General features: G+C 49.1%; 5 protein-coding genes across 5 annotated transcripts; 4 read left to right on the top strand and 1 right to left on the bottom strand.

Moving 5' to 3' along the window:
• Positions 1-587: 587 nt before the first annotated feature.
• On the top strand, positions 588-2781 carry N7478_009249 (peroxisomal copper amine oxidase; the record flags this gene model as incomplete). The annotated part of the gene is made up of 3 exons (XM_056925463.1): positions 588-1041; positions 1115-2365; positions 2435-2781. 3 exons carry the CDS (start codon positions 588-590, stop codon positions 2779-2781), a joined length of 2052 nt encoding a protein of 683 aa, XP_056778189.1.
• A 648-nt stretch (positions 2782-3429) lies between these two features.
• Positions 3430-4509, top strand: N7478_009248 (CCDC174 family protein; the record flags this gene model as incomplete). Its single annotated transcript, XM_056925462.1, has 1 exon — positions 3430-4509. One exon carries the CDS (start codon positions 3430-3432, stop codon positions 4507-4509), a length of 1080 nt encoding a protein of 359 aa, XP_056778188.1.
• Positions 4510-5035: 526 nt separating this feature from the next.
• exg2 (putative exo-beta-1,3-glucanase) lies at positions 5036-7808 on the bottom strand (the record flags this gene model as incomplete). Its single annotated transcript, XM_056925461.1, has 3 exons — positions 5036-5456; positions 5513-6525; positions 6597-7808. 3 exons carry the CDS (start codon positions 7806-7808, stop codon positions 5036-5038), a joined length of 2646 nt encoding a protein of 881 aa, XP_056778187.1.
• A 432-nt stretch (positions 7809-8240) lies between these two features.
• On the top strand, positions 8241-9756 carry N7478_009246 (glutathione S-transferase family protein; the record flags this gene model as incomplete). The annotated part of the gene is made up of 3 exons (XM_056925460.1): positions 8241-8391; positions 8497-8635; positions 8736-9756. 3 exons carry the CDS (start codon positions 8241-8243, stop codon positions 9754-9756), a joined length of 1311 nt encoding a protein of 436 aa, XP_056778186.1.
• A 543-nt stretch (positions 9757-10299) lies between these two features.
• Positions 10300-12264, top strand: ilv3 (dihydroxy-acid dehydratase ILV3; the record flags this gene model as incomplete). Its single annotated transcript, XM_056925459.1, has 3 exons — positions 10300-10367; positions 10436-11826; positions 11897-12264. 3 exons carry the CDS (start codon positions 10300-10302, stop codon positions 12262-12264), a joined length of 1827 nt encoding a protein of 608 aa, XP_056778185.1.
• Between the last annotated feature and the right edge of the window lie 257 nt (positions 12265-12521).

Below are 12521 nucleotides of genomic sequence, written 5' to 3'. Positions count from 1 at the left end.
ATTTTGAAGGGGGTTGCGTAATACAATATGTAGCGCAGATTGGTTCTCGGAATACACTTCGACATCCTGGGCGAATAAATCGTCTTCCAATGACATGTTACATGCGTAATCCCCCATCAGCAAGCTGTTCCCACATGCAGAATTGACATGCGATTCTCCCATAGCCCCGCGTTTTCAATACCCAAGACTAAGCAACGGCAACAAGCAGAGCTTATCAGTTCGGAAGCATCGCATTTCCTGTTTGGTAGGAGATCTGCAACGCTAAACCGAATCAAGGCAATGGATCCGGTCCCCTCAACACAATCCCCGGTTTTTTATCTAATCACGTTGATGCTAGTTACTATAGAGCTAAGGCGTGGTGGTACAAAGTTGTATCTACATAAATACCTAGATAGTATCCTGCACGAATTGTTCAATTGAAACTAGTTTTCAGTCCATTGAACGCACAGAATATTGAAAGAGGACCTACAGCTACCTTACTGTTAAGATCTACAACATCCTATACTACATTCGGAATTCCACCCCACCATAGTCGGATAACCTTGGGATCCTGATCTTAACCCTTCAGAGCATATACTGCTATCAACATGGTTCTTGACCGACTCCAACAGTTGACTCACCAAGTCAACGCGACTGCTCCTCCTCCTCATCCCTTCGACCCCCTCACAGCCAGAGAGATCGACGCCGCGGTGGCTCTCATTCGTATGGAACATGGCTCGGTCAACTTCAATGCCGTCACACTATATGAGCCTCGTAAGGCTCAGATGATGGCTTGGCTATCAAACCCAGAAACTGCTCCTCGTCCTGCTCGTGCGGCCGATGTCGTTGCGATCGCACCCGGCGGCAAGGTCTATGACGGAATTGTGAATTTGGACGAGAAACGGATCGTGCAATGGGAACACACTCCGAATGTTCAACCTCTGATCACTATGGAGGACCTGCAGGAGGTCGAATTTATTGTACGCAAAGACGCCAAAGTTATCGAGCAATGTGGTATTATTGGTATTCCCCCAGAGGACATGCACAAAGTGTACTGTGACCGTAAGTGAACTTGAGCCCATCTTTCCTTCCTCCTGGCAAGCCTTCAGATTCAGGTTTTAATCATGGCCAACAGCTTGGACAATTGGTTATGATGAGCGATTTGGTACCGAGGTCCGATTACAACAAGCGCTTATGTATTATCGTCCTCACGTTGACGATTCCCAATACACATATCCATTGGATTTCTGTCCCATCTTCAATGCAGAGACGAAGCAAATTATCCACATCGACGTTCCTTCGGTACGAAGACCCCTCAACAAAGCGCCACCAAATAATTACCTTCCCGAGGCTATAGAAAAGGAAGGTGGATTTCGCAAGGATATCAAACCAATTCACATCACTCAGCCCGAGGGCGTCTCATTCGAAGTCAGCAATCGTACTATTGATTGGCAAAATTGGAATATCCATGTCGGTTTCAACTACAAGGAGGGTATTGTGCTGAACAACATTACATTCAATGACAGAGGCAATGTACGTCCAGTCTTCTACCGTCTTTCGCTGGCAGAGATGGTTGTTCCATACGGTAACCCGGAGCACCCACACCAGCGGAAGCATGCCTTCGATCTAGGTGAGTATGGTGGTGGATATATGACGAACAGTTTGTCCCTTGGTTGTGATTGCAAGGGTTCGATTCATTATATGGATGCTGCCTTTGTTAATCGTGCTGGCGCATCTACTATCATCAAGAATGCTATCTGTATTCATGAGGAAGATGCTGGTATTTTATTCAAGCACACTGATTTCCGTGATGAGTCTACGGTTGTGACTCGCGGCCGAAAGTTGATCATTTCACATATCTTCACTGCTGCTAATTACGAGTACTGTGTCTACTGGATTTTCCACCAAGATGGTACTGTTCAGCTCGAGATCAAACTCACTGGCATCTTGAATACTTATTCTCTGAACCCCGGGGAGGACACCCATGGGTGGGGTACTGAAGTGTATCCCGGTGTCAATGCCCACAACCACCAGCACCTATTCTGTTTGCGCGTTGATCCCAATATCGATGGACCTCAGAACACCATTTTCCAGGTTGATGCTGTACAAGGGCCTGGTGAACCCGGGAGCGAAGAGAACCCTTACGGCAATGCCTTCTATGCCAAGAAGACAAAATATACTACGCCATTGGAGGCTATGTCTGACTACAATGCATCCACAACTCGTACCTGGGAAATGGCAAACACGAACAAAATCAACCCTTACAGTAAGAAGCCAGTCTGCTATAAGCTTGTCAGCCGCGAAGTTCCTCCTCTGCTACCAAAGAAGGGCAGTCTGGTCTACAAGCGTGCTGGATTTGCCCGCCACGCAGTGCACGTTACTAAATGTAAGTATTACTTTTACTATTGGCCCTTGACTCCTGTCTATGACTTCATATTCTAACGCTTATCTTTAGATTCTGATGACGAAATTCATCCGGCCGGGCGGCACGTCCCTCAGACCTCTGGTGAACCATCGAATGGATTACCAGCTTGGATAGAAGCTGCCGGGCCTAATTGTTCCATTGAAAATACGGATATTGTCTTATGGCATACTTTTGGGTTGACACATTTCCCCTCGCCAGAGGATTATCCGATTATGCCCGCAGAGCCTATGACACTTCTTCTTCGCCCTCGCAATTTCTTTGATCGAAATCCCGTTCTTGACGTTCCACCTAGCTATGCACGATCCCCATCACAGATTTTATCTGGAAATAGTGATTGTGGGTGTCAGAAAAATGATGGATCTAGTATTTTAGTTTGAATTGTGGACCCCTCATATCAGCCTATTTAGCATCTCTCATCCATTTATCTCTGTGATCATTCATCCCACACACTACGTTTCCATCTCCATTTTAGACGATGTTTTGAAGCCCGTACAGTTTGAATTTAGTATGTAATCGTCCAGGGGTCCCGCGAGAATCTTCAAGTTGGAGCTTCTCCATATACATTGTGCATATATTTTACCGTGACCCGGGCGAACTTGAACTTGGACGTCATTCAATCTGTGTACTGGCTGAATTGCATCTCCTGTATGACAACTCGTATACAAAAATTAGCCAGATCGGGATAATTTAATCATACTAATACTAATCTTTCACTTCTGCCCTTTGAATTTCCTGGTTGGCACGAAAGCATGCCCAAGTACATGTATATAGATCGATTAAAGTTTCCGCAAAGATGTCCTAAGTTGTGAACTCGTATCAATGGGGGTCCACTAAGATCTCAGTGGACCCCCACTGACCCGGGTTCTGTCCTAAGTTAATTTTGGTAAAATTGATGCCTCCAGTATAAGGCTACATATATTCTCTTATCGGTACTTTATCGGCTTTATCGGCTCTATCGCTTTCACTCTTCATCCACCTCATCATTTACTTTCTAGCTAGCTCGTCTAAGCTACCAGCCTAAAACCATGGCATCCGAAAACTCCTCTCTCTACGGTAAACGCCGAGCCAAAAACACAAAACACGAAGAAATCTCCAACTCCTCCAACCTGGCCTTCAGCACACAACTTTCCTCCCTCATAGCCCAAGATTCCGGCCCACTTCGCGGTCGAGCACGCCCATCTAAGGGCCCCAAGTCCGACCTCTTTTCCAAAGCAAACAAAGGCACTGAGAAGCGTGCTGCCGCAGATCTTCGCGATGGTAGACACACACAACCTTATCAAAGTAGTAAGGATATCGGGTCAATTGATGATGCAACGATTAGCCGATCCAAACGCAAGATGGAGCAGAAAGTGCGCCAGTATAATGATATGAAGAAGGGATTGTATCTTACTGGGGATAGCAGTGATGATGAAGAAAAGCCACATTCTGATAAGTATCTTTCTCGCTTGCGGCGGAAGGAAAAGGAGGGACTAGTCGATTTTGATCGCAAATGGGCTGATGAGGAACGGAAGCGTGGATCGCTGACAGAGAGCGAGTCTGAATCTGAAGCTGATGATAATGCTTCTATTGTTTCCTACGAGGATGAGTTTGGGCGATCTCGTCGTGGAACGAGGAAAGAGGCTGCTCTTTCTGCGCAAACAAAAGAGGAAGAGGCTTCTGGCCATTTACCGGACGAACGGTGGAAGCCAGCGCGCCCGGAGAACTTGATTTACGGTGCTACTGTTCAGTCAGAGGCGTTTAATCCAGAGGAAAATACAGCGGCGAAGATGGCTGGTCTTGCAGCGCGAAGAGACCGGTCAGCTACGCCCCCGGAGGAAGTTCATTATAATGCTGAGGGGGAGGTGCGGAATCGTGGAACCGGATTTTACTCCTTCTCGACGGATGAGGTGGAGCGGAGGAAGCAGATGGAGGGATTGACTCGGGCGCGTCAGGAGACTGAAGTTCAGAGGCAAGTTCGAGCAAAGAGGAGGGTAGAATGGGAGGAAACGACTAATCAGCGGCGAAGAGAGCTTGCGCAGTTGCGAGAGAAGAGGATGACCCAACGACTTCTGAATGGCCTTCCGAATGATTTATTGGCATTTGGGCAGCCCAAGCAAGAGAAATGATCGTGTGCAAGCGCTATATGTTTTAAAAAACGTTTCAATATACCCAATCAATAATGCTCTGCGCCCATAGAAAATCCGTCTCCAAGGGCCATTCAAGTACCTTTTTCCGCGTAGATTCCACGAGTAGAATAGAGATGCGATTAACTACAACAAATGATGGGAAATTACGCTGCCAAGAAGTGTAAAAGCAAAGAAAGATTAGTGTTTACATGTAGATAACCATCACAGAGCTCCCCTTCCAAACCACCGTTCTTGTGTTTGTGTATGGCTTCCTCGATTCCTCAGAACTATGTGGAATGCACGGTGGCGTTGACTTCCGTTCCAATTTGACTTTTTTGTGTCCACCCAGTGGGTGAAGCTCCACTCCTGCGCCGATACGACCTTCGTAGCTGATGCCATAACAATAGAAAATCATTGGGCAAACCAATGGTCATGATTAGATCAAACATCTGAAGATTGTATCGTGAATTTTGACAGCCAGATGAGGAGAATTGAAATATTGATTGGTTGATATAATCCTAAGATATTAATAGTCTTCAGGTAAGCCCAAACTGGAAAAATCAGGTACATCATCTCCACATTTGAAAGTAGGTGAATAAGCCTTAGTCGGCAAGAATCCATTCTTCCATGCTGTGAGATAACTCCATTGCGATGCTGATTCTGTTCGCCAAGTCCAATAGAACCAGCCCATTGCGGTCTCGAAAACAGACATTTGTGCCTCCGCATAATAAAGTAGCCACTTTTTGTACGCGTCCGAATACTCAGATACAGCGGCATTGGCACTATCACAGGAGCAACCGCCCTCATCATCAGCGGTTGGGCAGTACTGCGTAGAAGAACTGGTATCGTATGTCCCTTCCCAACGAGTACCCCGACCAACGTTGTTGAGGTATTTGGCGCAGTCAGTGTCAGCTTGTGACCATTCCCCACATATTGTAGGTCCCCATCTAGTAGTCAAATTAGATTATGTATACGAAATTAATGGGGGAAACAAAAAACTCACCCGTCACTGGTGCTGTTGATAGCTTCTATCATGGGATACCAGCTATTGCAAATAAGGTTTATCTTGGCTGTATGATTCAACACGATTTCACCGGTATTGAAGGTAGTATATTGATGCGTGTCAAGATACATGCCATCTGGGTGATCCTTGAGCATCGAGTCCCACTTGTCAAGATTGAGGAATCCGTCATGGAAGACGATCGTCGCATTGACGCCATTTTTCCGAACAAGCTTTGCTGTTTGGTTCGTCCAATCAAGGACTTTCTCCACGGAAAGTGAGAGCATCAAAGGCTCGTTGACAACGCCGTACATAGTCACGACGTTTTTGTACCGGTCTTGTGCGAAGAAGGTTGACAATTGGTCATGGATCTCCAGAGACCGGTTCGAGTTGAGCTCACCATTTGTGCCATTCAGCCAGCCAATATTCCCTTGATGACCACTGTGTTCCCAACCGTTTTGACTGCCAGGAATACCATGGAGGTCGAGGTTGACCCGAAGGCCATATTTACGGCAATACTCTATTGCACGTAAGAGATATCGCCATGCTATTTTAGCCACGTAAGGATCGCCGTCATATATTTTTACCGCCCAATAAGAGTATTGAATGCGAACGTGATCCAAGCCGGCTTCTTTGATATCGGCAAAGTCTTGCTCGGTGTAGAATGTCGCGTAGTGTTTTTCAATCGTCGTTGAAGCGCCAGAACCAAGTTTCGTGGTCAAAGTCCACTCGTCGATAATACCATCGCTAGATGAGTAGGTATCGAACAGCGATGGGGTAATCCATGGTTCAATGGAAAGCCATCCGCCAATGTTGACTCCTCGGATGGGTTGTGAGCCGTAGGGGAAAGCCTCATTCAGTGGTGGTACATTGTCATTCGGTCTAGCTGTATCCTCCCATGACGAGTTGAGACCCATGAGATATAAGCCACCCACAGTCTCGTTGGTAAATGTAAGATTGAAGCCTTCGGTTTCGTACCAAGTGAATGGATCTAGGTATGTCCCTTGTGCATAGGACTAGAAAGTTGGAATTAGTGTTTCGCTTTGGATAGGAAATGAACTAGAAAGAAGGGAGGGGAAAGACCCACAGGGATGCTATCACGAGTGATACTATCCAAATTACCGGTTAAGCCATCCGAGCTTGAAGACGATGAAGAACTAGATCCTGAGTCTGATGCTTTTTTCTTGGACTCAAAAACTGCAACCGGGATGATAATGGCCAGCAATATCAGGATTCCCGCGACAGCTCCGATGTAAATCCGCTTCTTCTTAGACCAAGAGCTCCAGACCTTCCAGGCTGGTGGTCCCCCAGCACTATCATAACTTCCCCCCCGGCTCTCCTCATACTTGTATGCCTCTTCTATCCCGGAGCCTCCACCGCCACGGCGACGGACGTTCATATCCGAACTTCTCCCTTCTTCCAGATATGCACCGGAAACAACACGAGCGCCGGACTTGTGTCTGGGCCTTCCTTCGGCAATCTCAGCTCCAAGAGCACCAGCGCCCGCACCAGCTAAGGCGGCTCGTTTGCGCGACCGACGTTCCCTGCGACTTTCGTCTTGATTTCTGGAACGTTCCTGGTCTCGTTCTCGGTCTCGTCGCTCCCATTGCCCGGTCAAATCTTCCTCGTCGTACCCAGACGCCATTCGTGTTAGTGCATCCGCACTAAGTAGGTGAGAAGCACTGCTAGTCGACTCTTTACTCTTATGCTTCCTCGCAACATTAACAGCGGCAGCAGCTTCGATTTCACGTTCTCGGTCCAGGTCTTTCTGTTGCTGTCTCTCACGTCGTCTGCGTCTTCTCGTCTCAGCCTCGGCCTCGGCTTCACTCTCTCCCTCTCTATCCCGATTTCGTCGCTCTCTAGTTCTCTTCGTAGGAGTCCTCTCATCTTCTGTAAGATCCGTCCGCCTCCGATACCCCTCGCGGTCTCTATCTCTTTCTCGCTTTCTGACAGGCGCTGTGGCAGGAGACTCCTTCGCCTTGGACTTCTCTTCTTCCCTTCGTCTGCGTCTTCGTTCCCTACGCCGTCTTTCCTGCTCCTCGTTGTCCGCCCTATCCCTTATATCTCCATCTCGTGCACGCTCATAAGATTCGTAACCCTCTTCACCCTGGAATGTGTACTTCTCTTTCCGCCTATTTTCAGGACTCGATGTTCTACCTTCGTCCTCATCGTATCTTTCATGAACATCGCGTTCTCGGTCCTGTTCTCTTTCCCGACGGCGTTCGCGCTCACGGTCGCGTGCCCGATCGCGGGACTGTCCATGGCGATCCCGGCTCCGAGACTCGCTCTGGCCCGGCATCCTCCCTCCGCCCTCGCGGCAACCTTCAAACGTTAAGTCACCCGTAGATAAAATCGAGCAAACGAAGTCATTCAGTTGTTGGCCTGCCGAGAGGAGTAAAGGATGATGCGGAGGGCGATCTCTTGCTTGTTTAGGCGCGTGGAATGCTGGCGTGGACTGTTTGTTGTTGACTGTTTGGACGTACCCGGCGAAACGTGCTGAGAGATCAGTGAAGATCAATGGTATGTTCGGGCTGGTCTTCCGTTTGTTGGACTCGGCTGAGATTTAAATTGAGACCACCCTAGCTCTTTCGCGGTATTGGCTCCTCTCTGGGGGTTATCAATCTCCCATGGCCATCTCCCTCCACGGCTACGTCCGAGACGTCTGGCAATACACGTGATTCGCGGGCCGAATTCGAGATCGCGCGTTTCTCTCTTCACCTCCAACCCAACAATGAAGCTGCAACTACATGTGTGGGGGCCAGCCTTTGGGTTGCCCTCAATCGATGCGCAATGCCTAGCAACAATTGCATATTGCTCCACGGCCCTCCCCAAGGACTCTTGGGAACTGGTTGCAAGCAGCGATCCATCCGTGTCCCCTACAGGTACGTGACGTTATATCCAGCTACAGAATCCCAAGCGCAACAAGAACGTCCCTCAGTTACCAGAATGCAACACGAGATAAGCTAATCTTATGTTCTCAATGGCAGGTGAGCTGCCCGCGCTCCAGAATAGGTCGGTATGGGTGAGCCGGTTCCGCAACATCGTCGATTATCTCCGGAAATACTCAAATAAGGAATTGGATCTGGATCGGGACGTGGATGAGTCAGACCGAGCCGATAGCATCGCGTATGTGTACCGGAAGATTAAGAAAATCCTCTGCGCCAGAAGACAGATGCGTAAGAATACGCGAAAGAAGGCGCCCAGCTAACAAACCTGACACGAACAGCTTCTCCTCCTTCATTGAATCTCGCGGCCAAGCCCTTATCGACCTCTCCCTCTATGTTAGCAGCCAAAACTACTACCAAAACACATCCCCTGCCTACGGCAGTCTCCTTCAATGGCCCAATCAATGGATCCTCCCACCAAAGCTACACAGCGCCGCCAAGACCCGCACCGCGCACCTAGGCCTCTCATCCCTTGACCTCCAAGCAATGGAAGACCAACGGCAACGCGAACACTCTGCCGCCGTAGCAGCCGGTCACATCCCAAGAAACTTCATCCAACGGCCCCGTCAAACCGTCTCCGGGCTCCTAGGCCGAACAGCCCAATCAAACCATTTCCGTATCGACGCTTTAACAAGTGAGTTCTTCGAACCCCTGGAGGCAATGCTAGGCGAGAAGGACTTTCTGCTCGCCTCGAATGAACCCGCCCCTTCAAGCCTAGACTGCGTGGCGCTCGGATACCTTTCCCTCGCGTTGATTCCCGATCTCACGAATACTTGGCTTCATGACGCCTTCCGCACCAAGGCCCCGCGGCTCTCCGCTTACACTGAGCGTCGGCGTCGGCGTTGCTTCGGCGATGTCCCCGTTGAAGTCGAGCAAGCTTTCTCGTCTGGTCTCACTTCTCCGTCGGCATTGCCTTGGCGAGCTCCTGGCCGTATCTCCATTACGGCTGTTGGGAGTACACTCCTCGCCACATTAGCGGATTCCACGCCGTTCTTGAGCGAGATTCGTCAGAATAACCGCCTTAAGAAGGAAGCTCAGTCTGCAGACTCGGAGTTTAGCTCTCTAGAACGGCGGGCTGTTTCTACGTATGCCGATTCCCGCAAGAAGGACATGTATGTGTCTATTGCGACTGTTGCTGGTGCTATCGTTGCACTGGTGGCTTACACGATCCACTCTGGGTTGATTGTTGTTTCGCAGGATGGTGAGGAGGCAGAAGAAGAGAATGTTGAAGAAGAAATCCCGAATGGGGACTTTCAAATGGGGGCGACTGACTTTCTTGGACAAGTGAAGGCGTTCTCTTAGATCATGAAGCGACATCAGATTCTATTGCAGCGCAGCGGTATCTTATTTGAAGGTACATATTTTATTATTTCGGCACAGAGACAGACAGACCCGGAAACAAAAGTGTACAATAGGCCCAATCCCTGGCATCTCCTACTTTTCCAATGTATCATCTCATATCCCAGTATTGTCGGTATACCTAAGTAGTAGGATTAGCAATGGGCCAGTAAGTGTTCGGTAGGGGAGGGAAAAGTGGGCCTTGTACATTACGATGTTATGCTTGACTCGCATGAGGAATTTTATGCCTAAGGTGTCTACTATATAGGCCAAAGTAGATGTCACAAAGTGGATCGCGATGACAATTCCGGATCACAGATTGGACTCAGCCGGGGAGCGGCACTCCAACTCCGGAGCTTTGCTAAGCTTCCGTCTTTTCCTCTTTCTCATCCCCCCCCCCGAAAGCCTCCCCCTCCCCACTGACCATCTTTCCTTGTCTTTACCTTGTAAGAACATCGAGAGTTGTGGACGGTAAATACCCGCCCTATTCTACCAATCTTCATCACAATGTTGCCCCAAACCCGGGCACGTGTGCCGGCGGCTCTTCGCAGTCTGTCCCGTTCGACTGTGCCGACGTAAGTATGCGTGAATGAATCCCAATTGACTGTATTGCTGGCTGACCTTCAATTGACTTCTGGTTCAGTCGCGCTCTCTCAACCACCCTCCCCCGATTTCAATATGATGAAGGCCTCAACAGGGTCTCTCGGAACATTACCCAGCCCAAGTCCCAAGGTGCTTCTCAGGCCATGCTCTACGCCGTGGGCCTCACGGAGGAGGATATGAACAAGGCTCAAGTCGGAATTTCCTCGGTGTGGTTCAATGGTAACCCTTGTAATATGCACCTGTTGGATCTCAACAATAAGGTCCGCGAGGGTGTGCAGGATCAAAATCTGATTGGTTTCCAATTCAACACCGTTGGTGTTAGTGATGCTATCAGTATGGGTACCAAGGGTATGCGCTACTCCCTACAGAGTCGTGACCTTATCGCCGATTCGATCGAGACCGTGATGGGGGGTCAGTGGTACGATGCAAATATCAGTATCCCTGGTTGCGATAAGAATATGCCCGGTGTTATGATGGCTATGGGTCGTATCAACCGTCCCAGTCTGATGGTCTACGGTGGATCCATCAAGCCTGGCTGTGCTGCGTCCCAGGGTGGTGCTGATATTGATATTGTCTCCGCTTTCCAGGCCTATGGACAATTCATCGCCAAGGAGATTACTGAGCCTCAGCGGTTCGACGTTATCCGTCACGCTTGTCCTGGTGAGGGTGCCTGTGGTGGTATGTATACCGCCAACACCATGGCTACTGCTATTGAAACTATGGGTATGACTCTTCCCGGGTCTTCCTCCAACCCAGCCAACTCGCAGGCTAAGTACCTTGAGTGTCTCGCTGCTGGTGGTGCTATTAAGAAACTGTTGAAGGAAGACATTCGCCCACGTGATATCATGACTCGCCAGGCCTTTGAGAATGCTATGGTGGTCGTTAACATTACTGGTGGCTCTACAAACGCTGTTCTTCATCTGATTGCTATTGCCGACTCCGTTGGTGTCAAGCTCACTATTGACGACTTCCAATCTGTCTCCGACCGTATTCCCTTCTTGGCTGACCTGAAGCCCTCTGGCAAGTATGTCATGGCGGATGTTCACGAGATCGGTGGTACCCCTGGATTATTAAAACTTCTACTTAAGGAAGGTCTTATTGATGGTTCTGGCATGACCGTCACAGGTGAGACTCTTGCTAAGAACTTAGAGAGAGTGCCCGACCTGGATCCTAGCCAGAAGATTATCCGTCCCTTCTCCGAACCCATCAAGAGCACTGGTCACATTCAGATTCTGCGTGGCTCCCTCGCGCCGGGTGGTAGTGTTGGCAAGATTACCGGTAAAGAAGGTACCAACTTCACTGGTAAGGCCCGTGTCTTTGACGATGAAGATTCCTTCATTGCTGCGCTGGAACGCAGCGAGATCAAGAAGGATGAGAAGACTGTCGTTGTCATCCGCTACTGTGGCCCGAAGGGTGGACCTGGCATGCCTGGTAAGTCGTGAATCGTACTCACTTATGTGTCACTTTCTTTTATGTCTCAACTAACACCTTCTCCTACTAGAAATGCTCAAGCCTTCCTCCGCCCTGATGGGTTACGGCCTTGGCTCGTCCTGCGCTCTTATTACTGATGGTCGTTTCTCCGGTGGTTCCCACGGCTTCCTAATTGGACATATTGTTCCCGAGGCCGCTGTCGGTGGACCCATTGGTCTTGTTGAGGATGGCGATGTCATTACTATTGATGCTGATAACCTTCTCCTTGACCTGGATGTCTCTCAAGAGACTCTGGTCGAGCGTAGAAAGGACTGGGAGGACCGCAAGGCTGCTGGTAAGCTGCCCGAGACCGGTCTTACTATGCGTGGTACTCTGGGCAAGTATGCCCGAACTGTGAAGGACGCTAGCCACGGTTGTATCACTGACTCTGTTGAGTAATCCCACTTGTGTGCGGTCTTGTGGTATCTACTTGGGGGTTAATTTAACAAAAAAGCGATGTATCTGTGTATCTGTTTATAGGCGCGTGTGCTATATAACATGCTTTCAAGAATTCAAATTCATTCAACTAATGCACTCATTCCTGGTTATCAACTCCTTTTACGATTTCTCGTGGGCATCCACCAGGGATAATCCATGCAGTAATCTAGGTTTCCAAGTTGTACATAATTGTACATATAGTTGGCGGGTTCGGAGCG

This window comes from Penicillium angulare (assembly GCF_028827245.1).
Source record: "Penicillium angulare strain IBT 27051 chromosome Unknown utg000005l_segment0_segment0, whole genome shotgun sequence".
In the NCBI taxonomy this organism is placed as follows: Eukaryota; Fungi; Ascomycota; class Eurotiomycetes; order Eurotiales; family Aspergillaceae; genus Penicillium; species Penicillium angulare.
Note: the sequence above shows the minus strand (reverse complement) of the source record. Positions and strands in the feature narration are given on the sequence as shown.